General features: G+C 38.1%; 1 protein-coding gene across 7 annotated transcripts in view; it reads right to left on the minus strand.

Moving 5' to 3' along the window:
* Positions 1-266: 266 nt before the first annotated feature.
* Positions 267-23104, minus strand: part of PPP3CB (protein phosphatase 3 catalytic subunit beta) — a 72828-nt gene continuing 49990 nt past the window's right edge. For 2 of the 7 annotated variants that reach the window (XM_042909071.1, XM_042909069.1), the window contains exons 11-18: positions 22537-22621; positions 21459-21556; positions 5520-5763; positions 5088-5243; positions 3920-4044; positions 3154-3720; positions 2721-2814; positions 267-2130 (exon numbers count right to left, since the gene is read on the minus strand). In XM_042909071.1, the coding sequence (XP_042765005.1) occupies positions 1911-2130; positions 2721-2814; positions 3154-3720; positions 3920-4044; positions 5088-5243; positions 5520-5763; positions 21459-21556; positions 22537-22621 (1589 nt within the window). In that variant the 3' untranslated portion in view covers positions 267-1910. Of the gene's footprint in view, positions 2131-2720; positions 2815-3153; positions 3721-3919; positions 4045-5087; positions 5244-5519; positions 5764-13614; positions 15225-16741; positions 16772-21458; positions 21557-22536; positions 22622-23104 lie in introns of those variants that run through there. The other 5 variants (XM_042909070.1, XM_042909073.1, XM_042909072.1 and 2 more) reach the window with 5 other exon arrangements.

A 23104-nucleotide genomic window follows, 5' to 3' on the forward strand; every position in this document is an offset into this window, starting at 1 on the left:
ACCATTGCCCAATCCAACTTCATTAAGATTTACCCCTATGTTTTTTTCTAAGAATTGTACAGTTTTAGTGATTTATATCTTCGATACAATTTGAGTTAATTTTTTTATGTTGTGTGTGTGTGGAGGGGGGCGTCCAACTTCATTCTTCTGCATGTGGAATCCAGTTGTTCCAGCACTGTCTGTTAAAAAGTCTGTTCTTTTCCCATTGGATTGTTTTGTCACTCTTGTCAAAAATCAACTGATCATAAATGTTAAGAATTTCTTGCTTCTCAATTCTATTTCATTGATCCATATATCTATCCTAGGCCAGTACTACACTGTCTTGATTATTATTGCTTTGTAGAATTTTGCAATTGGAATGTGTGAGTCTTCCAATTTTGTAAACATTTTCATTTAACTCTTAATGTAACTTAATACTAGGCATCATCCCAATTTTACAGATGAGGAAATTAAGGAAACTTAGAGAAGTTTAGCTTTCCCACAGACACAAACATATTTGGTAGTTGCTCCAGGATTCATACTCAGATCTATGTAAATCTAAAACTGACCAGTAAGCTATGCTCCTTCTATAATCTGGTCTCAATATACCTTCCAGACTAAATTTATACTAATCCCCCAATGTACCCTAAAATATCTCCTATTCTTTTCTGCTTAACTCTTATTCCTGTTGTTCCTTCCATCTGAAATGACCTGCCTTCCATTTGTTTAATAAAATTCTACTTCACAAGAGCTTCACTATTCACTTAGTGATCTCTCTTTTCACTCTATTACCTTAGGAGTACAGGCCTCTCTCATGGTTCTTATTCCATATCACATCTTATAATAGAGATTATCTATGTATATGTATTACTTCCCTTCCTAGGTTAAAAATAAGGTCTCACCTTTGTAACTCTCCAAAGCTGTAATGCAGTACCTTTCACACGGTAGGTACTAACTTCATACTGTGAATGAATATGTGAATTCTAATATTACCCCTCGCAGAGTGGGCAATAAGAATGTATATGCATGTGTTAGGGCTGGGGGTGGGAGGCTGAGGTCATGGCAAGGTCGTAGGAATGAATATTTAAGGAAAATCCTCATCTTGAGAATGATAAGAGAAGGATGGCATGAGATGGGAAGTGGCAGAGTAGCAGGCCCAGAGTGCTGGTGTTAACAACTCTTTTGGCAAAAGAGAAACCTCAAGTCTTGAGGTATTGTGAGTAGACAAGTAATACTTGCCAGTGAATAGGAAAAAGGATACAACAAGAAGCCCCAAACTGAGTTTATTATGGTATAGACTAGGTAATAACAAATAACTCCAGTACATTCAACTAAAGCCTGAGATACCCTGGGATATTTAAATATAACACCAAGCAAAAAGCTACTCTAGGGTGAGAAGAGCCCAATAGAAAAGAAGAAAATAAGATATTTATCTAGAAAAAGCCAGGAAATAGAACAACATACCAATCCTCACAACTTCTCCCACGTTCCCAACCGCTTCTCTGACTTGCCCATTCGTGTACCCCTTCAAGTCGTTAACACCTCTCCATTTTTTAGCCAAGATTTCTGGATAACAAGAAAGTCTTTTCCAAAAGAATAAGGTGCCATTCTTCTCCTTTACACCATCTGATTCAAGGTAAAACTTTCTCACAAAGGAAACTATTAGGAATTCTAGGCTGGAAAGACATACCAGGGCCTCTTGCCATGTATTAAATCTAGAATCCTGTCTCTAGAAGCTATTTATGGCTAACCTCTTAGAAATGAGTCACATCACACAGAACTCCCATTCAGCTGAGAATCTTTACCTGGACAAGTGAATGAGGTTTAGGACATAGTGGATTTCAAAGTCAGCAACAACCTGACATCAGCAGAGTAATTTCATTACAACCTCCTCATTTTCTAGAAATCCAGTCAGGATCTGGGTCAGCTATTTAAACTCCACCATCTACTTTTTCTTCCAGTTGCCTCCTATCCAACTGGCAGGAACTTCCAAGAAAGATGATATAATAGGCATTGCAGTATACTGGCTGCTTGTTGGGGTTGGAATAGGCCTGTTCAGGTTTGAGGGATGCAAAAGGGTTAGCTCCATAGGCGGTGATGTTTGTATCCAAGTCCACCAGAATCTGTAATGAGGCTGCCAATTCCTGATGGCTATGGGAGACAGATAAAAAAAAAATAATAATAATAAAATGCTGTGCTAATTATGAGAAACATAGGAGAGAAATTTCTCAGAACTTGATGCTTCTGTACTCATTAATCCCCAAAATTACCTAAGGCTGGTTTAGGCGAGGGGATATCCCTTCCTACCAAATGTCTCACTAATCACCTGATTAACTAGCATAGGACTTGGTTCTAAGGGGATTAGAAAGCCAAGTGTGGAAAGGAAGAAAATCCTCACCAGAAGATAGAAGATGAGCAAAGGGGAGAGAAATGAGCTCATCTATATAAAGAGAGGTGTTGAGGGGCGCCTGGGTGGCTCAGTCAGTTAAGCATCTGACTTTCGCTCAGGTCATGATCTCACGGTTCGTGAATTCAAGCCCCACATCGGACTCTGTGCTGACAGCTCAAAGCTCAGAGCCTGGAGCCTGCTTCGGACTCTGTGTCTCCCTCTCTCTCTGCCCCCCCCCCCCCACGCTCTGTCTCTCTCTCTGTGTCAAAAATGAATAATAAACATTAACAAAAATTTAAAGAGAGGTGTTGAGTGAGTCAGGGATATATCAAAAATAGGAGGAAGTTGAAACCTGTAAACAGTGATCAATGTAGGGATCTCATAATCACGAAGTAGCAAGAGGGTGGGCAGCCAGGCCTCCATTAAGTCTGGGGAAGCATGGAAACCTATGGAAAAAACAACAAAAATAGAAATGGATATAGAGAGGGGAAAGGCTGAAGTAGGGCCTAAGCAAGATACTTTTTTTTTTTTTTTTTTAAATTGTGTTCACCCTTCTCCTCACCTTGCTCACCTCCAATGCTCATTTACCATCATCATCTACCCCAGGTTCTTCAGTGGAAAATTCTGAACCCGGGCATAGCACAAATGGCTAATGATCAACCAAAGTTGTCATCATATTGTGTTTAACCTGACCAAATGAATGGGATTCCAAATATAGAAAATACAAGAGTCAGGATAAAAAATTCCCAGAAAAGCCACCCAGTATTCCCCTAAATGATTCTTACCTGGATGGAATGTCACCACCAAATCTGGATGGGCTATCCTCCCAGTCTCTACCTCCTCCTCCCAGAAGTCATGATAGAGGCCTCTATGGCCACTGAGCTGAACTGTGCCAGGTTCCAGGATGGGAGTTGAGGGGTTCTGTGTAAAGCCAGCAGATACGTCTATACCCACCATGATCACACGGAGGCCAAGGTGTCCAGGAAACATGTAGCCAAGCTCATCATAGTCCTCAGGGCGAGTGAGGAATGTCTCCACATGGGAAGCACCAACCACATGCACTGTGCTTCCCCCAATCTTCCCAACATTTATCCCCAAGGCCCGAAGCCCAAGGCCCAGTGTCAAGGGTCGTGAGAGGGCATCTGTCAGCAGCCGCTTCAAAGAGCCCTGCAAGACATCTGGGTCTGGCCTTGGCCGTCCTACGCTGGCCCACAGGGTGGTCATGGCATGACTACCTAGCACAGCATCCAGTGTAGCATCTAGCTGTAAATGCCGCATAGAAAACCAGGTATCCCAGCTCTGTACAGTTTCAGCCAGGCATGGCCAAGGCCCTGAAGGTAGGACAAAAGCACCTGTAGGAAAGAAGAAATAAGAATGACATAATCCTTTCCTGGCTTCAATATTCTTTCCAAGTGTACTCTCCCAACTTGTGACCAGGGGTGCCCCACTCAGTTTCTCATTTTTTCCTTCTAACAACATGCTTTCATCTCTCTCTCCAAATACAACCAATTATGACCACTATGTCAGAGTTCTCCAACACTATCACTTCACCTGTGACTAGGAGCCATTCCATGAGACGGTCCACAGCTACAAGACGCAGCTCTTGACAAACCTTCCTGTGTGCTGGCCAGTCTGACCTCTGGCACTCTGGACCACAGTAATAGACATTTCTGCACCTGAAAGAATGAGCCCCAGAAACAGATGTTCCTATACCTCAAAGGTATGTCAGGGGAAGGGAACTGATATTCCTGCACCTAGGAAGAAAGATCACTGGATAAGGAAGGTAAGGAGAGGAGTGACAACTGATGCACTAAATTTGGAGATTATATTTGGGAGGGGAGGCATGAGAGGCTAGGAATGTAATTATTCTCTTGGGTTAGAGTGACACCTCAGTCTATATCTGGAACAACTCACTTTTTACATCACTTACAGAAAAAATAAATAACAGGAGTTTGCAGCTGCCCTATTATCACAGGTATGGCTCAACTCCCCAGAAGAGATAATGATCTTATACCTTGAGTACTGAAGAGGAGGGAGGTAAAGAAGATTATACAGTCATCCCCCCTTATCCAAAGGGAATATGTTCCAAGATCCCCAATGGATACTGAACTCACGGATGAACTAAACCCTGTATATACTGTTTCCTCCTATACATACATACATACATACATACATACATACATACATACATATCTATGATAAAATTTATAAATTAGGCACAGTAAGAGATTAACAATAAGACAATTATAATATACTATAATGTTATATGAAAGTGGTCTCTCTCTCAAAAGATCTTACTGTATTGTACTCACCCTTCTTCTTGTGATAATGTGAGATGATAAAATGCCTACATGATGAGATGAAGTGAGATGAATGACATAAGCACTGCAACACAGCATTACACTACTATAGACTTTTTGACAATAGTCAGAGGAGGATCATCTGCTCCCAGACCATGGTTGACCATGGATAAGTGAAACCACAGAAAGCAAACTGCAGGTGGGGGGGAGGGGACTATTGTACCATAATCTGTCTGACCTCCCCATAATACCCAAAATAAGAAGGACCCCAATCCTTTTCTAATCTTTCTGTGGCCTGGATCACACAAAATGAGTGGGCCTTAAGTTATTTTGAAAACTCTTAGACCTTTCCTCCTGCAAGGAAGTCTTAGAATAGGATCATTTCTGGATGACTCCCCATTTAGCCCCCAACGAGTCACCTCTTGCACTGCCGCAAGACCTTGGAGTCTGAAAGACCACTAGGGAGAGCTCTACAGTGAGCACAGAATCGGAATGTGTCCTCCATCTTCTGGAACATTTCTTGAGGGCATCGAAATCCAAAGCCTGATACAGAAGCACCCCCATCTAGCACCAACCTGCAGAAATGGCACGGTGAATAAGTGGCAATAGGAAAAAGAGTTATCTCCAAAATCTTTCATGACCTATACCTTGCCTCCAATATATTTCCATCTACTCCCACTATTTCTCACATAAGCAAATTATATTTCTTCTATACTAATAAAACTTACAAAAGTCAGGATGAGAGACTCCCTCATTGTAAATGCCCCATATTCTCCAAGCTATACTCCCTCTTTGCCTTCTAAAATCACTTCTACTAGAGATATTATTCTTCCATAGAGCTAGTCACTCACTTGTATTCTTCATAGCTTTTCATGCTTAGCTTTTGAAGGATTAGCTGAGATAGGCCAGGAACATTATTTTCCAAGGAGAAGAAGCCAAGCGCATCAATGCTAGGGTCAGGTTTTGAGAGGGTCAGAGGCACAGGGGTCACAACTGTGGATGGGGTCACAACCATGGGAGCCACTGATGAAGGGGGTTTCTTGTGCCTTCGCTGCCGAGATCTTGGAGCCATGGCTGTCCACTGATACCTGGGGACTATACACAGAACAGATATGGAATGAAACTTTGCAAGTTGGTCACATATGATGTGTTTTCATATGTTTGACCTTTCACTTCTCATTCTAGTCTCTCAGACCTAGGTATCTGTAAGACTTATTTGGTATCTACTGATTATTGATCACCATAGGCGATTATAAAAAAACAGCAGGGAAATAATTATATATGAACATAATTATACATATATGTGTTACATATTAAGTTTTACATAAAATTTAAATACATATGTAAGGAAATGCACAGGAAAAGGTCTGGCAGGTCTCATGTAAAACCAATAACAGTGATTAACACTGAGGACAGAAAGAAGTAATGGGACAGGAACTGGGTTAATCAAAAGGAACTTTAGACCTATCTGTGATATTTGACTCTTGAATAGTTAGAATATATTTATATATTATTCATATAATCCTTTTAAAAAATCAAAAATCCTTTTAAAGTGAGCAATTATATGGCATGTCCTACATTCACATGGTTGTGCAACCACCACCTCTATCTAGTTCCAAAACATTTTCATCATCCCAAAAGAAAACCTCATAACCAGAGGTGCCTGGTGGCTCAGTTGGGTAAGTGTCTGACTCTTGATTTCAAAAAGAGAGAAAAAGGGGCGCCTGGGTGGCTCAGTCGGTTGGGCGGCCGACTTCGGCCCAGGTCATGATCTCGCGGTCTGTGAGTTCAAGCCCCGCGTCGGGCTCTGTGCTGACAGCTCAGAGCCTGGAGCCTGTTTCGGATTCTGTGTCTCCCTCTCTCTGACCCTCCCCTGTTCATGCTTTGTGTCTCTCTGTCTCAAAAATAATTAAACGCTAAAAAAAAAAAAAAAAAAAAAAAAAAAAAAAAAAAAAGAGAGAAAAAAAAAAATCAAAAGAGAGAAAAAAGCAAACAAAAGTTTTGGTTGTCCAAAACTACCAGCTAATTGGAGGATTAGTCAATTTCACTTAGTTGGGGAAATAAAACATTCATTTTAGAAAACCTACCATCACAGCTGTAAGCAATAGACCCAGAGGAAGAAATTAAACGCAACACAAAATCAGCATCACAATGCTAAGAGTTATATAGTCAAAGCAAGTTATAAAAAATTATGAAGAAAATTTCCTAAAGAGGCGAGTTTTGAAGTAGAACTGATCCCGCACCCACCCACTACCTAGCAGGAACTCTGTGATATTCTCCTTTCTTGGCTTGTCTTCTCCCATTCCTTCTACAACTGTTGAGTAAACAAAAGGAACTATATTGGGAAAAATAAAAACATGCATTCACTCAACAAATATTTATTGCTAAACATATATAATCACTCATAAAATAATGGAAACAAATATGAAAAATATACTCAACATCTAGATGTCCTGTAGAGGGATCAAATGTAAATCATAACATAAGGCAGTATATAAATACTGTAAGTGAAACTAAAGCACTAGTGGGAAATCAGAAGAGTCTCTTTAGTTGGTTAGCTGTAGGAAGACTTTGTAAAGCAGGTAGCAGTCAAAATAGACCATGAACGATGGTAATTCTTTGAATACATGAGATAAAAAAAGGAATTCTTAGCACAGAGAAGAGCATGAGCATAGAAATGTAGATGGGGGGGGCGCCTGGGTGGCTCAGTCGGTTAAGCGTCCGACTTCGGCTCAGGTCACACGATCTCGCGGTCCGTGAGTTCGAGCCCCACGTCGGGCTCTGGGCAGATGGCTCAGAGCCTGGAGCCTGTTTCCGATTCTGTGTCTCCCTCTCTCTCTGCCCCTCCCCCGTTCATGCTCTGTCTCTCTCTGTCTCAAAAATAAATAAGCGTTAAAAAAAAAAAAAAAAAAAAAGAAATGTAGATGGGAACACTCTAGAAATTAATGAAATAGAATGATTTGAGTTTGACTATAACAACATAAACATTAAGAACTAAAACTATAAAGTCTTAGAAGAACACAAAGGGAAAAGGTCATAATATGGATTTGGCAATTTCTTAGATATGACACCATAAAAAGAAATGAAGTACTGATAATATGCTACAATGTGGATGAACCTCAAAAGCATTATGCTAACTGAAAGAAGTCAAAAGGTCACGTTATATGATTTCATTTATATGAAATATCGAGGAAAGTTAAACCCACAGACAGAAATCAACTCCTGGTTGCCAGGGACTGGGTGGAAGAGGAATGGGGAGTAACTGCTAAATGGTTATGGGGTTTCCTTTTTTTTTTTTTTAAGTTTATTTATTTTGAAAAAGAGAGAGAGCATAAGAGAGCATAAGAGAGCATGCACTCAAGTAGGGGAGGGACAGAGAGAGGGAGAGAGAGAATCCCAAGCAGGCTCTGTCAGTGCAGAGCCCAACTTGGGGTTCGAACCCATGGAACTGTAAGGTCATGACCTGAGCCAAAATCAAGAGTCAGACACTTACCCAACTGAGCCACCAGGCACCCCTGGTTATGAGGTTTTCTTTTGGGATGACGAAAATGTTTTGGAACCAGATAGAGGTGGTGGTTGCACAACCATGTGAATGTAGGACATGCCATTTAATTGCTCACTTTAAAAGGATTAATTTATGTTGTGAATTTCATCTCAATTAAAAAATAAAAAAGAAAGGTACCTGTAGAGATTGAGAATCTAAATATTAACTTTCCAATTAACTGCCTCCAGGGACAGGGAAATGGCAGAGGATAAAAAGGCTGACAGTGGTTGGTTTTACTATGAATAAGGTAACTTTTAAAGTTCAAATCAGGGATCATGTTTTGTTACAAAAATAGTCTGACATTTAATCCTTCTGGACCAGATCTGTTAGGAAAAAAACTCTAGAATCATCATTCAGATGAAGTGTAGGTGGCAGAACAAACAAAAACCTCCCAGAATCATCCACTAAAATCTATTATCTGTACACCTGAAACTAACATAACATTGTAACTAACTGGAATTAAAATTGAAACTTAAAAAAAAGAAAAGCTATTACCTTATGACACGGCTTTTTGCAAACTGCTGTCCTCAGTTAATGAGGGAACTAATTTGTATTTTCTTTTGTACTTTCTTTCCCCTCCTTTCATTCCACCTGTGTAATCTCTCCCCTCATACCACAGATAAATGGATGTTTTCAGAGTCCAAAGAACAGATAGCTAAGCTCATCTGCATTCTACATTCTCACTAATACAGAAGAAATTAGACCTGAAGGTGGTAGATTATTTTAAGATTTAAGGGTCCCTTTACTAAAGGATGCCTTCACACCTGAGTACCCCATTTCCAACAAGTGACCTGAATCTTCCCTCCACTTTTAATCACCACACATTCTCATCACATTTCCAGAATCATTGCAACTTTAGAAGCATTCATCTGCTCTACCTACCCAGCCTCCTCAGGCAAGAAAACACCTTCTTGAACCTTGAAAGAATGGATTCATCTTTTCTTTACAGGTATGGAGAAAAATTATCTTTGTTCTGATATAAGTCAAGGGTCTTAAATCCCAGGATTAATAAATATATATTCCTGATGTTCAACTAAAAGTATTCTGCAATGGAAGCCAATTAAGACAAGAAATGTATTGCCTCACTTATCTGCCTTTCCAAAGAGGTCCTTCTTGAAAGGAAGACTAACTCTTGGCTCTCTAGAAGTTGGCTGAACTCACTGGGAAATGAAGGAATCACAGTTTGAGGAGGAGTGGGGCGATGAAATCCCTGAGAGTTTCCTCTATGTCTAGAATGGGCTCATGATACAAACTAACTAAATTTCTGGCAGGAAGGTAAGAAGGTGGGAATGAGAAGCCAGGTCCTTGCATTTGCATCTACATGAAGCTCATGTCTGAGTTTGTGTACCCCAGGCCCAGACACAGCTTCTTTGGTTCTAACTTTTCTGCACAGAGTCCCAGGATCCTCCAAGTGTGAGGGGAGGGACGGGACTGAGAGAAACAAAGGCAAAAAAACATAGAGGACAAGGGAGAAGTTGGAAAGAATTACATATAATGAGCTTTCAGAATTTTCTAGAGATCAGTCTATGTCACCTAGCAAGGAATCACCTTTTTTCTAGCTGCCCCCAGTGGCTTGGGCTCTAATTTATTCTCCATATATAAAAGAGAAAACACCAACACCAAGGACTAAAAAGGAGACATGAACTGGACGGTCTAGAAAAACTATTATCCTTCATCTCCAAATTCCCTAAATATTAGCCTATTCCCAGACCAGGTCTCCCATCCTTCTCCCTCACCACCAAAAGCCTCAAGTTTCACCTACCACAGTATCTTCTCGCTATCTCCAGACCAGGAAGACCTATGTAATTTTCTGTAATTCACCAGCAAACACAAAACATCTTTGGGGAGGCAGGGAAAGGGGAGAGTGATGCTAGTCATTGGGGATCCTCAAAAGCAGTTAGGAAAGAGAAAGCGAAAAGGAGGAATCCATTAGGAACACTATTATTAAGCACATTCAGATGCTTAATCAGTGCTAACACTCCTTGGGGTGATAAATGTTTTACTCAACTATAAACTAAGCAAGCAGATGATTTGAAGGGAAAGGAACTTACCCTGCTAAGCCCTAGGCTTCCTTCCTTCTCTCTTTCTTCCAAGTGAAGTGAATGCTTGATCTCCTCAGATCTAAGCTGTGGCTGACTTGCAGCTGTCCCTTCGTATCACTTTCCTTTGCAAACTGCTGAAATGCTGCATCTCTGTGATTAGGTATACCCTGCCAACCAGACAGACAACACTGAATTCTCCCTAACGAGGCAAGGAGGGACCTGGCCCCCTGCCCATGGACTTCTCTCTTTCTGATCTTCCTTGTCTGCCAAGACGGTTCAGTATTTATTCTGTCAACACACCCAAACTCACCAAAGGCCAGTCAGGCTAAGGAAAGATGAAACCTACTGCTTCTTTAACCTCTCTTACTAAGGCAGCATTTATGCTCTTAGTCCACAGTGGCAGAAAAACAAACAAACAATAACAAACAAAAAACACCTAGGATTAGTTCAGAAGTCATTAGTTGGTTGGAAAGGGAGGCACTAGCTCAGAGCAGTGGGAACTCCTAGAGTTCTGGATGTTAATCCAGACCCAGGAAGAGTTACCCCAAGCCCAAAGTCCCTTTTAGCCTAACAACACTGCTCAAACACAATGATTAATATACTTAATTTGTATATTAAGTACAAATGTAATACCCAAGAAAGAAGAACAGAAATGGTCATTTAATGGTATAGAAGAAAATCAATTGTAGGGGAAACAAAATTAATTTGTAAAATTCACTTTCTCTGAAAGGAAAGCAAGGTACTTTCTGAGTGAATGTCATATCAGGCACACTCCATTTATTTCAAAAGAGTGAATAAGAAGAGGAATAAAATAAGCAAAATCAAAATATTACTAAAAATGCATTCTACTTCTAGGAACAGAAAATATAAAAGAATCAATTCAAACATCTTCTCATTCCTTCCTATAATGAATACTGATCCAAGGGATTTAATTATGCATTCCTAGCTCCTTTTCACTTACCAAGCTCCAGAGTCTATCGTAAGTTATTAGGACAATGGTCCTATATGACTGCAAGACCTAACTTTCTGCTTATATCTGGCCCCAGCTATATGTCACTTACCTGCCTCTGTGATCATCAAACTGGGGAACAGAACAACTTGCAGGAAGGTCCTGGAATGTGGTAAATCAAAAATCTATACATGAACAGATGCAGAGAATGGATTCCTTAAAAAAAATTTTTTTTAACTTTATTTTTGAGAGACAGACAGCACAAGTAGGGGAAGGGCAGAGACAGACCAGGGAGACAGAATCTGAAGCAGGCTCCAGGCTCTGAACTGTTAGCACAGAGCCCGATGTGGGGCTTGAACCCACGAACCATGAGATCATGACCAGAGCCAAGCTGGACGCTCAACCGACTGAGCCACCCAGACACCCTGAAAATGGATTCTTAAGGAACTCCAGACTATAGGAAGCAAACTAAAAGCAGGTAAGGTGGAAGAAAAGTGTTAAGGATGCAATTACATGACATTATTCAGAACAGCCGTGGACAAAAGAAAATCAGTTGCAATAGGCAAAAATCCTGAGTAAAATGGGAATAATTCATTTTAAGCAAATGTTTCAGGTCTATTTCAAATCAACTGGCAGAACATTTAAAGGTTATGAGTTCTGTTAATATTAGCTGAACAACAGAAGGCACGAGAAGTGAGAGGTGGTCTTTTCTTTTAATTTTTTTAATGTTTATTTATTTTTGAGAGAGAGAGAGAGAGAGACAGAGAGAGACGGAGACAGAGTGTGAGCAGAGAGAGAGGGAGATACAGAATCCGAGGCAGGTTCCAGGCTCTGAGCTGTCAGCAACAGAGTCCCACGTGGGGCTCGAACTCACAAAACATGAGATCATGACCTGAGCCAAAGTTGGACGCTTAACCAAGCCACCCAGGCACCCTGAGAGATGGTCTTTTCTAACTCAGGAGTGTCATCTTTGACTATAAAGGAATATAAAATAAAGAAAAAACTGATATTGAATATTAATTTATATTTTACCATCATAGCTACTAGCTCTGGCAGACATTTAAATTTACAATTTAGAAAGATCTGAACTTTTCAGTTTGCTTTCATCATGAATTACATTTATTTTTTTATTTATTTTTATTTTATGATAGAAAGTGGAGGGAAAGGCAGAGACAGAGGGAAGGAGAGAGAATCACAAGCAGGCTCCACACTGTCAGCACAGAGCCCACTGCGTAGCTCAAACTCACAAACCATGACATCGTGATCTGAGCCAAAGTTGGAGGCTTAACTGACTGAGATACCCAGTGCCCCATGAGTTACATTTTTTAAAAAGCCTTAAAAATGCTTTCATGGTTCACTGTGAAACCTTAAAAAATACTTCTATGGTTCATAGTTCTGAAGAAAGACTAGAAAGAGGTTCCTATTCAACAGGTACAAAGTGGTAGGTGAGGCACTGGGTGATTTTTCTACCACTCTTAACATATACCACTATTTCTGAATTTTGTTCCTTTCTCTTACTTTCTTCCTCTTTTTAATTTTTACTATCAACCCATAATTCTAGTTTGCTAATGATGTTTTACGTTTACCCATGATTCCCCCAGTGATGAATCTAAGGGCGGAGTTCCTGGTACCTGATATTCTAGTTAAGCTCTTAATTTAGAGATGCACAGTTTTCATAAAAACAGTAACATCAAGAAGAACCTTTAAGGTATGCAGTGCATAGCAACTTTAAGGGTAGCTCATGGACTGGTATGTGTGTTAAGTTGATAATACAGCAACTAGAAGCTGTAATAATCATCAATTTGAGTTCTGTTTGTTACCTGAAATTAGGCAAGTATACACACTTCAATTTAAATTAATGCTTTCTAATGTGTATCATATTTATTGTTGAAAACTGTAATAAGGTTACCATATGATTACATTATAAAATGTTGAGCAATATCCTAATTTCCCTCAATTTGCAAAATTCCATACTATTTTGATTATGGCAAAGAAGGAATATGATGGCAAGAAAATGCAGTATCATGAATATCCTTTTTCTTACTGTTAAAATACCCAATAAGTTCCCAATACAACTGTAACAAAATTCTAGATAATAACATTTTCTTTCAATGAAAAGTCAAGTGAAATAGTGATTTTAAATATTAGATTTAGAAGGCCTATAATAGGCACCCAAAGTCCTCTAGTGCTCAATTACTAATGCTCATGTAAGACAAATGTAACCAAAGTTAAAAAAAAAAAAAAAGCAAAATTTATGAAGATAAGAATTTAATTCATCAAATTATCATGAACTATCCACGAGATAATCTTCTCTGAAGGCTATATACCAGTTCTGTTAACAGAATTTTCTGATTTGCACGAGGTCAAATCAGACTACATCTTCCAAATAAAACCCAACACAGAGATAGGAGCAGCGGCCCATGCATGGAATTTATTGTGTGCTACTGTTTATAAAATACTCGAATAGTCCTGCACATGCATAATATTTCCAACTTAGACAGGAGACCATACAGGGTGCACTTTCTGGCAAACAAAACAATAGATGGTTCCGCTGCCTGGAGCTCTGAGTTGTATTCCAGGGCATGAGGGAAGCAGGCCACCAAAGTAAAGGGAAATATCAAACTACAGTGGCAATCAATACAGGTCAATAATTGTGAAAAATTAGCACATGGTTCCATTTAGTTTAACCAAGCAGTTCTGTAACTATCAAAGGAAAATGTTCAACATGCAATCTTGACTTTTATGCTTCCACTAACATCTGAATGATTGAACAGAACCATTGCTTCTATGCTGCATTGCTTAATCAAAAACACTTCCAGAACATTTTTAAAATTTCCTTTGCATCAAAACATAAAAATGATAGAAAGCCAGCAGCAAATCACCCTGGTGGCTATTTAAGCAACTTGAGTACTCACAATAAACTAAAATTTCTCATAACATCTAGGTAACCTATACATGTCGTACCTGTACATCATAGGTCTATATATTAAATATTTGCAAAATGAAAACATGCATACACAAAATACGTCAAGTTTTACAGACATGATTTGAAGTAAAATTTACGTTGACAATGTACAAACTTCTTTTAAAGTACCTTAAATGAGTAATTCTGTAATTCTTCATAATTTTGAAATTTAGAGGTTTTCTTAAATCTCTGGGGTGTAAATTTCAAAAGATCTGGGCAAAAAAGATTCTAAATTAGTTTTTGGATTTGTGTTCAAGTAAGAGAGTCTGCCTAGAAATAGGTTATGCATTCATAATTGAAAAATACCAAGACTATATTACAGAATTAGCCACATTTAAGAACTATAGACCTGAGGTCAGCATTTTGTTTAAATGCCAACTGGGTTTCTCAGCATTTTGCCCATAATTCAAAATACAGCTTAGCAACCTCAGAAATGTATTTTAAGACCATGCTAATTCATCCTTTAAAGACATTTCATGAGAAAAAAAAGTCCACATTAGCTCTTAGGATTGCATTTGAAGTCATGGTTAAAAAACAAAATCTAATTCTACTGAGGGGAAAAGAAATCTCATTTGTAAACTTAAATGTGTGAACCACAAGCATAAATGGAGGTGTAGTTGCCCTCCACTGGAAATTGCCCCAAGCCCCTTGCTCACTGCTCTCCACCTTGGCAGCGATGACCCAATCTTATCAGATAGTACAGCATGTCCCAGGGCCCTCAAGCCTCCATCCAGGAAGGGGGCTGGGGTCTCAAAAGCACAATGGTTTCTCCAGAGGGACTGTGACATTTACAGTCAGCTTGGCCGACCCCTCCAGATCCTGGGGGTGATCTGTCCATTTGGGGCCCGAGATGTGAGAGTCCCTGGGAAGCCGTGGGTCACTGGGCACTATGGTTGCCAGTCCCGTGGTTCTCAGTGGCATGTGCGGTGTTCAGAGAATTGAAACCATCTTGCTGTACAGCATCTTTCCGGGGTGGCATTCTCTCATTGATCCTATCCAAACCCTTTGCCTCTTCAAAACTGCAGATTCTATGTGGTGGAGAGAATCCTCGTATTGCTTAACAAAATGCAAATTTGATAAGTCAGTAATTGAAAAACATTTCTGAGATTTCAAAAACATAATTAATGATTTTTAAGAAGAAAGAAATTAGCTGTATGTAGCAACATTTAAGTCTTACTTTAACTGAATCTTATCCCCATTCCAGACTTCCCCTTAAAATGTGAAATGTTTAAACCTGAATATAAACATGATCGCTTCATAGTGTTAGCATAGCCTTTATAAAAGAACGCACAAAAGTAACTCTCCTCTGACCCCAAAATTAACAAACAGGCAATGGTCTCAGGGTCTCAGTCTGACTTCTATTATACCAATTATCTCCTACCTCAGACCCTAAAATCACCAGTGACTATCACAGTAAGGCAGCAACAAGAGTAGGGGCAAGTGAGGAGGCTAAACAAGGTTATCCTTGACATACAAATCTGTACCAAGAGCTTGGGAGGAGAAAGAGGTAAGTAAAGTTAAGTTAAAATTTAGCAGATCAGAACTATCTTGGAGGTCAAGGTATCATCACCCCATCACCACCAGAATGAAATGAAAAAGGTGGGAAATGCCTCCAGGAGTTAGGTCTGTGTTTGGCTGATAGCAAAAAGTATTCATAGTTTCAGATTTCAGGAAATGTTTTCCTTAATTCAATGCATGTTCAATGCATTATTTCCATAATTCACTGCATGTTCTTTGGAAACCCAAATCAAAGTAAATAGCAATCCTCCTCCAATTGTTGTAATTTCTCATTTACTTCATCTGGAATGATGCATTTTCCACTATTAAAATGTGCATACAAAAGATTTCCATACCACTGGTTATAATCTGGTTGTTTTAACATGTGCAATCTTTGGAATTCTGAGTCTGTGCAAGTGAACCAAATAAATGGTTGGGCAGTAAAGCATTAAATAATGTGTAACATCAAACCAACATATGATGTACATGAGTATAATATTATCAGCAAACACTAGGCCAAACAGCAAAAAGTAAATAAATAAATAAATAAATAAATAAATAAATAAATAAATAAAAATAAAAATCATAGTGACAGCTCCTGCAGTCTCAGGTAAATTACTGAAAATGAGTAAAAACTAACTCAAACCTATACCTAGAGGGGGTTTCACTTAGGAAAAAAATGATCTGAATAGCACAGAATCATGCAAAATGTGGAACAGAGCTTTCTTTGCAACCTCAAATGCTACAATATTATAGCATAACATGCTGCACTCTAAAGAATTCAGGAACAAGTCAATGCTGGTTGCACAATATACTAGAAAAGGGAAAAACCAGATTGTCACTGTGGAAATTGGTCCTTGTGATTAAAAAAAAACAAAAAAAAAAAAACAAAAAAAAACCACACACACAAAGAAAAGAAAAAAAAAAAGAGGAATGTGACTATCAAACTCAATGAGTCAGTGAGTCTGATTCACCTTGGGCTGTGCAAACTAGGAGTAAAACACACCCACAGGACATTCTCTGATGCCCACCCACACACCACAGATCTCTGCCCAGCGCAAGGACTCTGATCGTACCTTTTTCAGCCTCAATAGCCTCAACTGTGGCTGTACAGAAGTGAGCAGAGGCATGCAAAATGAATGAGAGAGATGAGAAGGGTCATATTGTACAGCAGAAAAGGCAATGATCACTTAAAATATCACAGTATCCCATACTACATCATCATTTACAATTTAACATAAATAGTATCCACATTAGAGAGCCCATCCAATCCCCCAATTCCTGACACAGCACAGTTTACACACAGCACTATGACAACATCGCTCAGAGCACAGAACACATAGACCTAATGCAAACACAGACACCTCAGCACCCATGCAGATGCACTCCAGTATTAATTACCTATCATGAATTCAGTATTTTGATAGCCTTAGAATTTTTCAACATGTTTATTATATCACATCCATCACAATCACAAGGAAATTCTCTAAGGTGAAATTATGATGGTTGAATTGTAGCAGAAGAGCAAAGAGAAGATTCCTTTTTTTCATCTAACTGAAATAATACTCATTATCTGTTATTCCATAAGATATAAACTAGAAGGGGTCAGTAATGCTTTTCCTGTTGCTTCTAATTCATAAGGCATTGCAAAAGTCAGTATGGATACAATGAAACTTAAGGAAAGTAAACTTGGTGAATTGCTCTTGGTAGACTAGTTCTGTAGCTCTGTTGTTTGTGGGTAACCTAAAAGGACCCCTCTTATCTACTAGGAACTTCCTTTCTATTCTAACATTGATTAGTGTCCCAAACATCCACAGATACTAACGTCTACAGCCTTTACAAAAAAAAAAAAAAAAAAAAAAAAAAAAAAAAAAAAAAAAAAGCTTATGTTCAGTTTGTCATGAACTCAAATTTGCCTCTGGTACTAACAGCACGCATTTGCAAATGAAGATGGAAAGGCCAACAAACATCTTTTCAAGCCCATCTACCAACTAGAGATGACTCAAGATAGAACTGAGGTCTTTCAGGCAGTAAGTCCTGTATGATATGGACATACACATAGGTCATATAAATGAGAAATGCATTCTTAGTATAGCTGGTCTCTAGCCCATTTAGAGAATTTCAATATTATTTAGTCACACATTTTGTAGTCAAACATTCTTTTGGCTCATCTCTGGGTTCAAAGTGTATAGAACATTCACATTGAGGACCAGGATCAAAGACTGCAGAGGACAATACTGACTGACAACATTGCAAATTCTCCACTTCACTCAAAGTGCACACACTCAGAATATTTATAACAATAATACCCCATCCTTTCTATTTTGCTTCTTCTACAACAAGGCCAATTTGATTTAGAAATACTAAACGTTGTCCAAAGCAGTTATTAATGTGAAAGAAAACTGATGAATCTAAGGAATTAAAGTAGACTAAATTAGGAAAGTTTGTTGATCTTAACAAGATAGTAAAGTGAACTGGGGTGGGGGGGGGGACCCAAAAGAAGTAGGTTGCACACTGAATTAAAAAAAAATTTAATTTTCCTTAACTGTTAAACTATATTACAAATCCAAGCAGACAAACTTATTGTATACCAACTATACAAATAACCACTTAAAAAATCTAGCTCTGTACATATGGAGTATACTCTTGGAATTTTCCCAGACAGAAAACTGGGATAAATGACCCACCTCTATTTGATCAGCCCTGCAACTTCTATTCTTCAAAATATGGACTATTTTCTTTATAATTTAGGCATTGAATGAGAAAAAAATAAAATGCCTATCAGAATATGTGTTATATATGGTAACAAATTAAAAATAAAACCTGATATCACTGTAAGAATTAGTATCTAATTGAGCGTATCAGTAGTCCAAAAGTCGATTAATAAATTTTTCAAATTATGAAATGTAACAACATACTTCTGAAATCATTCTATAGGCTTTAATTTTATATATAAAAGCATGTTCTAGGTCAAATTATATTTTCTGCTCTTTCCAGAAGCTCCTAAATGCTCCTAATCCTTTTGAAGATACAAAACATATATCACACTCAAAACTGCTTGAATGTTTAGAACTGAAAAAAAGCCACTTGAAGCTTAATAATTAAGCTGGAAAGAAAGAGATCTGATAATTGCAAAATTCTATCTGAATGGCACAATTTTTCCTCTATTTGTTTTCAGTTTTATAAGGCCTCTTGACATGACCTTAGTAGGTTTGAGGATAGTGCTGTCACAAACTGTGTTCCTCAATACTACACAGGATAAATAATTAAGAGGACTTTGGCATTACTAAAATAGAGATGGTTACATATTTTCCCATATAGGTCGTGGTGAAGACAGCATTATAGGGCTAGCTCCCAATCAAATTTCCATGAAGAAAACAGACATAAAATATACCAATTCCTACTCCAAAAGAGTTGTGTAGTTTGTAAAAACACTCAAATATCATAAAGTTACTGAGAAGGCAATAGGACTTATTCCCTGACAACAGGACTGAGGTATTAGAATTTTAAAACTTTTTTTGCAATACTTAACTTTCAGTTATTCATATCAGGGAACATGTCTACTAAAATATCAGGAAAAAATTTTAAAACACACAGATGCAGCTTCTGTATGAGTTTTATTATGTACTTAAAAATGGGTTAATATTATTATAGTAGGGAAATCACCCCACACTATCAAGAGCCATCACTGGTACAGCTGGGGAGCTATCTAGTTTCCCAAATTAGACCCCTTAAACTCAGCATTGTCTTGTAACTCACTCTCCACTGGGAATACAGTCCCTTCGGTAAAGCTGTCTTTCAAACCTTCCCTGAAGTTGGGGTGAGTTCAAAGTTGGAAGACTGAGCTTCAGGCTGCATGCAAATTAAAAATGCATAGAAATGCTGAGCTGCCAACAAAGCAAGTACTAATTGTGAAATCGGAAAGGTTTGCTATAAATACAATGCAAAAGTAATAATATATCCAAGGATAATGGAGAGATGACTGTAGTGTATATTTATTAAAGTATGAAGCCTTTCAGTTTTCCTTTTATGAACAAAAAGGAGAAAAGGTATACCATTTTTCAAGCCATTAAAGTTTATCCTCTTCTATTAACACTTTTCCTAGTTTTATTGAATGTTTAAGATCTTAGTTTTAGTGAAATTCTTTTTAGCTCATGTTGCTAATGTCTACAATACAGTAAGAGTGGAGTAAGGAATATAAAGAAAATCAAAGCAGTTTTTCTTTTAATAAAAAAGGAAACCTCATTCAGAATGTAAATTTGAAACTATAATTTTAAAACCTAGCTGTACTTCTCACATATACCAGTGGTGGTAGCAGACAACACAATAACATATAAAATAGAACATGTAATAGGCTACAAGTAGGAATTATTTGTCTATAGGAAAATTTATTTATTTGGCACTTATTATGAGACTGAGTGAAATGAAACTGTGAAAAGTCAACCTAACTTAAATTTATTCAAAAATTTGAATTATTTTATTTATTTTGTTTGTTTGTTTAAAAAAAACTCACTAATTACGACACCAGAAAGAAAGTTATCCGTGACTAAGGAAAACATCAGATCTGTTGCTGCCTGTTTGAATAGAGCAATGTCCCTTGGAGGGCTGTCAAAAGTGGCTACAATAAAACATAAATTAAGACTTTCCATATCACATTTTTTGCCTTCCAACCACAAGGGAAAGAAATCTAGACTTTGAGTTATTGTGTATACGCTAAAACATTCACATCACTCTCTTCTATTTAATATGTAACGGGCTTTCAAAAAGTTAACCCAGTATTTACACAAATATTTACGCCAAAAAAAGTAAGTTTTTTTTAAATATAAAATATTCAATGAGCCAGATTACAGGAATGCTTTACGTATAATTCTTTTTATTTTCATGCAAAATAAAGGCACACTTAATAACACCCTTTCAATTTTGACTTACAGGATTTAAATTCAACCCCTTATAACAATGACTTAATATCTAATGTTACATTCATGTTCAGAATGCACAAAGTACAGCAACAAATGCAGCAAACCTCAAAACAAGGTGCTACAGAGTTGCTTCTACATCAAAAGACAGACAAGCGTCTGATAGAGTAATTTAATTTAACATACTTTTACAGACATACAGCTAACCTAAAGAAAGACAGACAGATTTAGGAAAGCAGCTACATCTGCAGAGGAAGAAAACAGCATGTTACAGACAGTCAATTATACATAGAACATTTGACAAACACCACAGAAAACAAACTTTGGCATTATTCACCAGGGTACAAAACCTTGCACAAATCTTTTGGCAAGTGAAGTGCATAAGTAATGTTCTGGGGCCCAAGCAGACTGTTAATTCTAAAATTAAGTATCTGAAAATATAAGCATAGTCTAATACAATTACATAAATTAAAAAAATAAAAAATAAGAAACTTGGAATTACATTTCCATTTTAGTAATATGGATATCCTTGATTCACATTCAGAAACTGGGGCTCTTAAAAGAAAAGAGTGCATTAGACAAACAAAAATAAAGATTTTAACCATTATGATATGAGCTGCTCCCATATCATTTCATTAAAAGCTGAGAGACTGACCATTATTTTCAATTGAAAGGAATACCCATTCTATCAATGTTCTGCCTTGGTCAGGTTATTAACCAGACACTGCCTATCATATAGTATTCTGCCTGTGTCAGCTGCTGAGACAGGAACTAAAAAGCAGAAGGAATTCCCTGCATGCATTATGTGTATTGTTAGCAAAAGAGTGAGGTGTGCCCCAGTCCATCTGAGGCACAGCAAGTTGCATAACATCATTACCACTTTGCAGGGTCTGTCGTCCTCCAGCCAACACTCCACTAGGCAACATCCCTGTGGGAGTCAGGCCCTTGAGTGTCAGCACGCTTTCACTCTCCTCCCTATTGCAAAGAGATATAACAAACATCAGAGACTTCCAACAAGTACTTAGTTCAGAAGATGAGATGGGGCCCAGAGGTAGGCCATGTATGTAATTTATGACATTCATTGTTGTTACCATATTTTCCTCAATTCCAAGATAAGACATTTTTCTATATTTTAAATGTATGCCTTACAACTGACACATATATTGTTTTTCCTGAAAAGCCTTATTAAATATATAATGAGATTAATCATCAATGAGAATCAAGCAATTGAGAAAATATGGTATTTCATATGCTGTAAAGTCCAAATGTCAGATATAACGAGTTTTGCAAACAAATTTTTAAGGACTGACCCATTATGTGTACCCTTAAACCTGAATTAACCCTAGGAAAACAGCTTGTGGCTCCAGCAAAGGGGACTTCCTGTATGGATAAGCAAGTTCATCAGGAATACTCTAAAAAGTACCCCCTCCTGGGGCACCTGGGTGGCTCAGTTGATTAAGCGTCCAACTTCAGTTCAGGTCATGATCTCACTGCTCGTGGGTTCGAGCCCCGCGTCAAGCTCTGTGCTGACATATCAGAGCCTGGAGCCTGCTTCAGATTCTGTGCCTCTGTCTCTCTCTCTGCCCCTCCTCCGCTTGTGCTGTCTCTCTCTCTCTCTCTCTCTCTCAAAATAAATAAACATTAAAAAAAAATTTTTTTTAAATAAAAAGTACCCCCTCCTTCTTATCCTGCTCTAATTTTTAAGGTGTAGAACCAGTACTTTCATCACAGAAGGGCAACACATACCATAAGTGAGCAAAAATAATCACAAGGGTCAAAACCCCTAGTTTCAAAAGGACTTGTGTTCCCTTCTTCACTATGTAAATGTACAACTAACTTCTTTATAGGAAGAATGCTACTATGTTGCTTTTAGGTGTCAAACAGGACACTGCTTACAGCAAAGTACAATAAAAGGAATTTCTGTAAAACAAATAATCAGGAAAATGTATCATTACCTGAGAACAGAGAAGACCCTTGCCATCTTGCCAATTGCTCGAATTTTGTTTCTTATGATTTCTTTCCGGGCTGCAGCTGAACCTACTTTCAATGGAATAAATAGAAAAAAGGACTCAAGTTTAGGGCATCCACACTTGCACCATTCTATCACTACCCTATACCAGGCTCATCTTAACCAACACCAAACCCTCTGCCCACCAGCTCACATGAAGGAGACTTAATGAACTCATGCCAAAAAGCTTCTTACTCCTTCACTGTTTAGCTCAGCACTGGTCTAAGACTGGGGTTTGATACAGATACAAATGAAAAGTAATCCACAAACATTATGACTCTCACGCTACTGCTAATCAGTAAAACAGCAATGGGAAAGAAACTAGAACCCAACCTGTATCACAAACCAGAGAACAAAAATAATGCTAACAATCCTATCGTCTTTAATTCTCATGAGAGCCTATGGCATGCAGACTAACAGACAAGAGTTGGTAATAACTCTGTATAGTCTTCTATTTAACTATTATAAAAGCCTCTGACATGCAGGCAGGAAATATCCCATCTTACTATGATAAA

This window comes from Panthera leo, chromosome D2, assembly GCF_018350215.1.
Source record: "Panthera leo isolate Ple1 chromosome D2, P.leo_Ple1_pat1.1, whole genome shotgun sequence".
NCBI lineage: Eukaryota > Metazoa > Chordata > Mammalia > Carnivora > Felidae > Panthera > Panthera leo.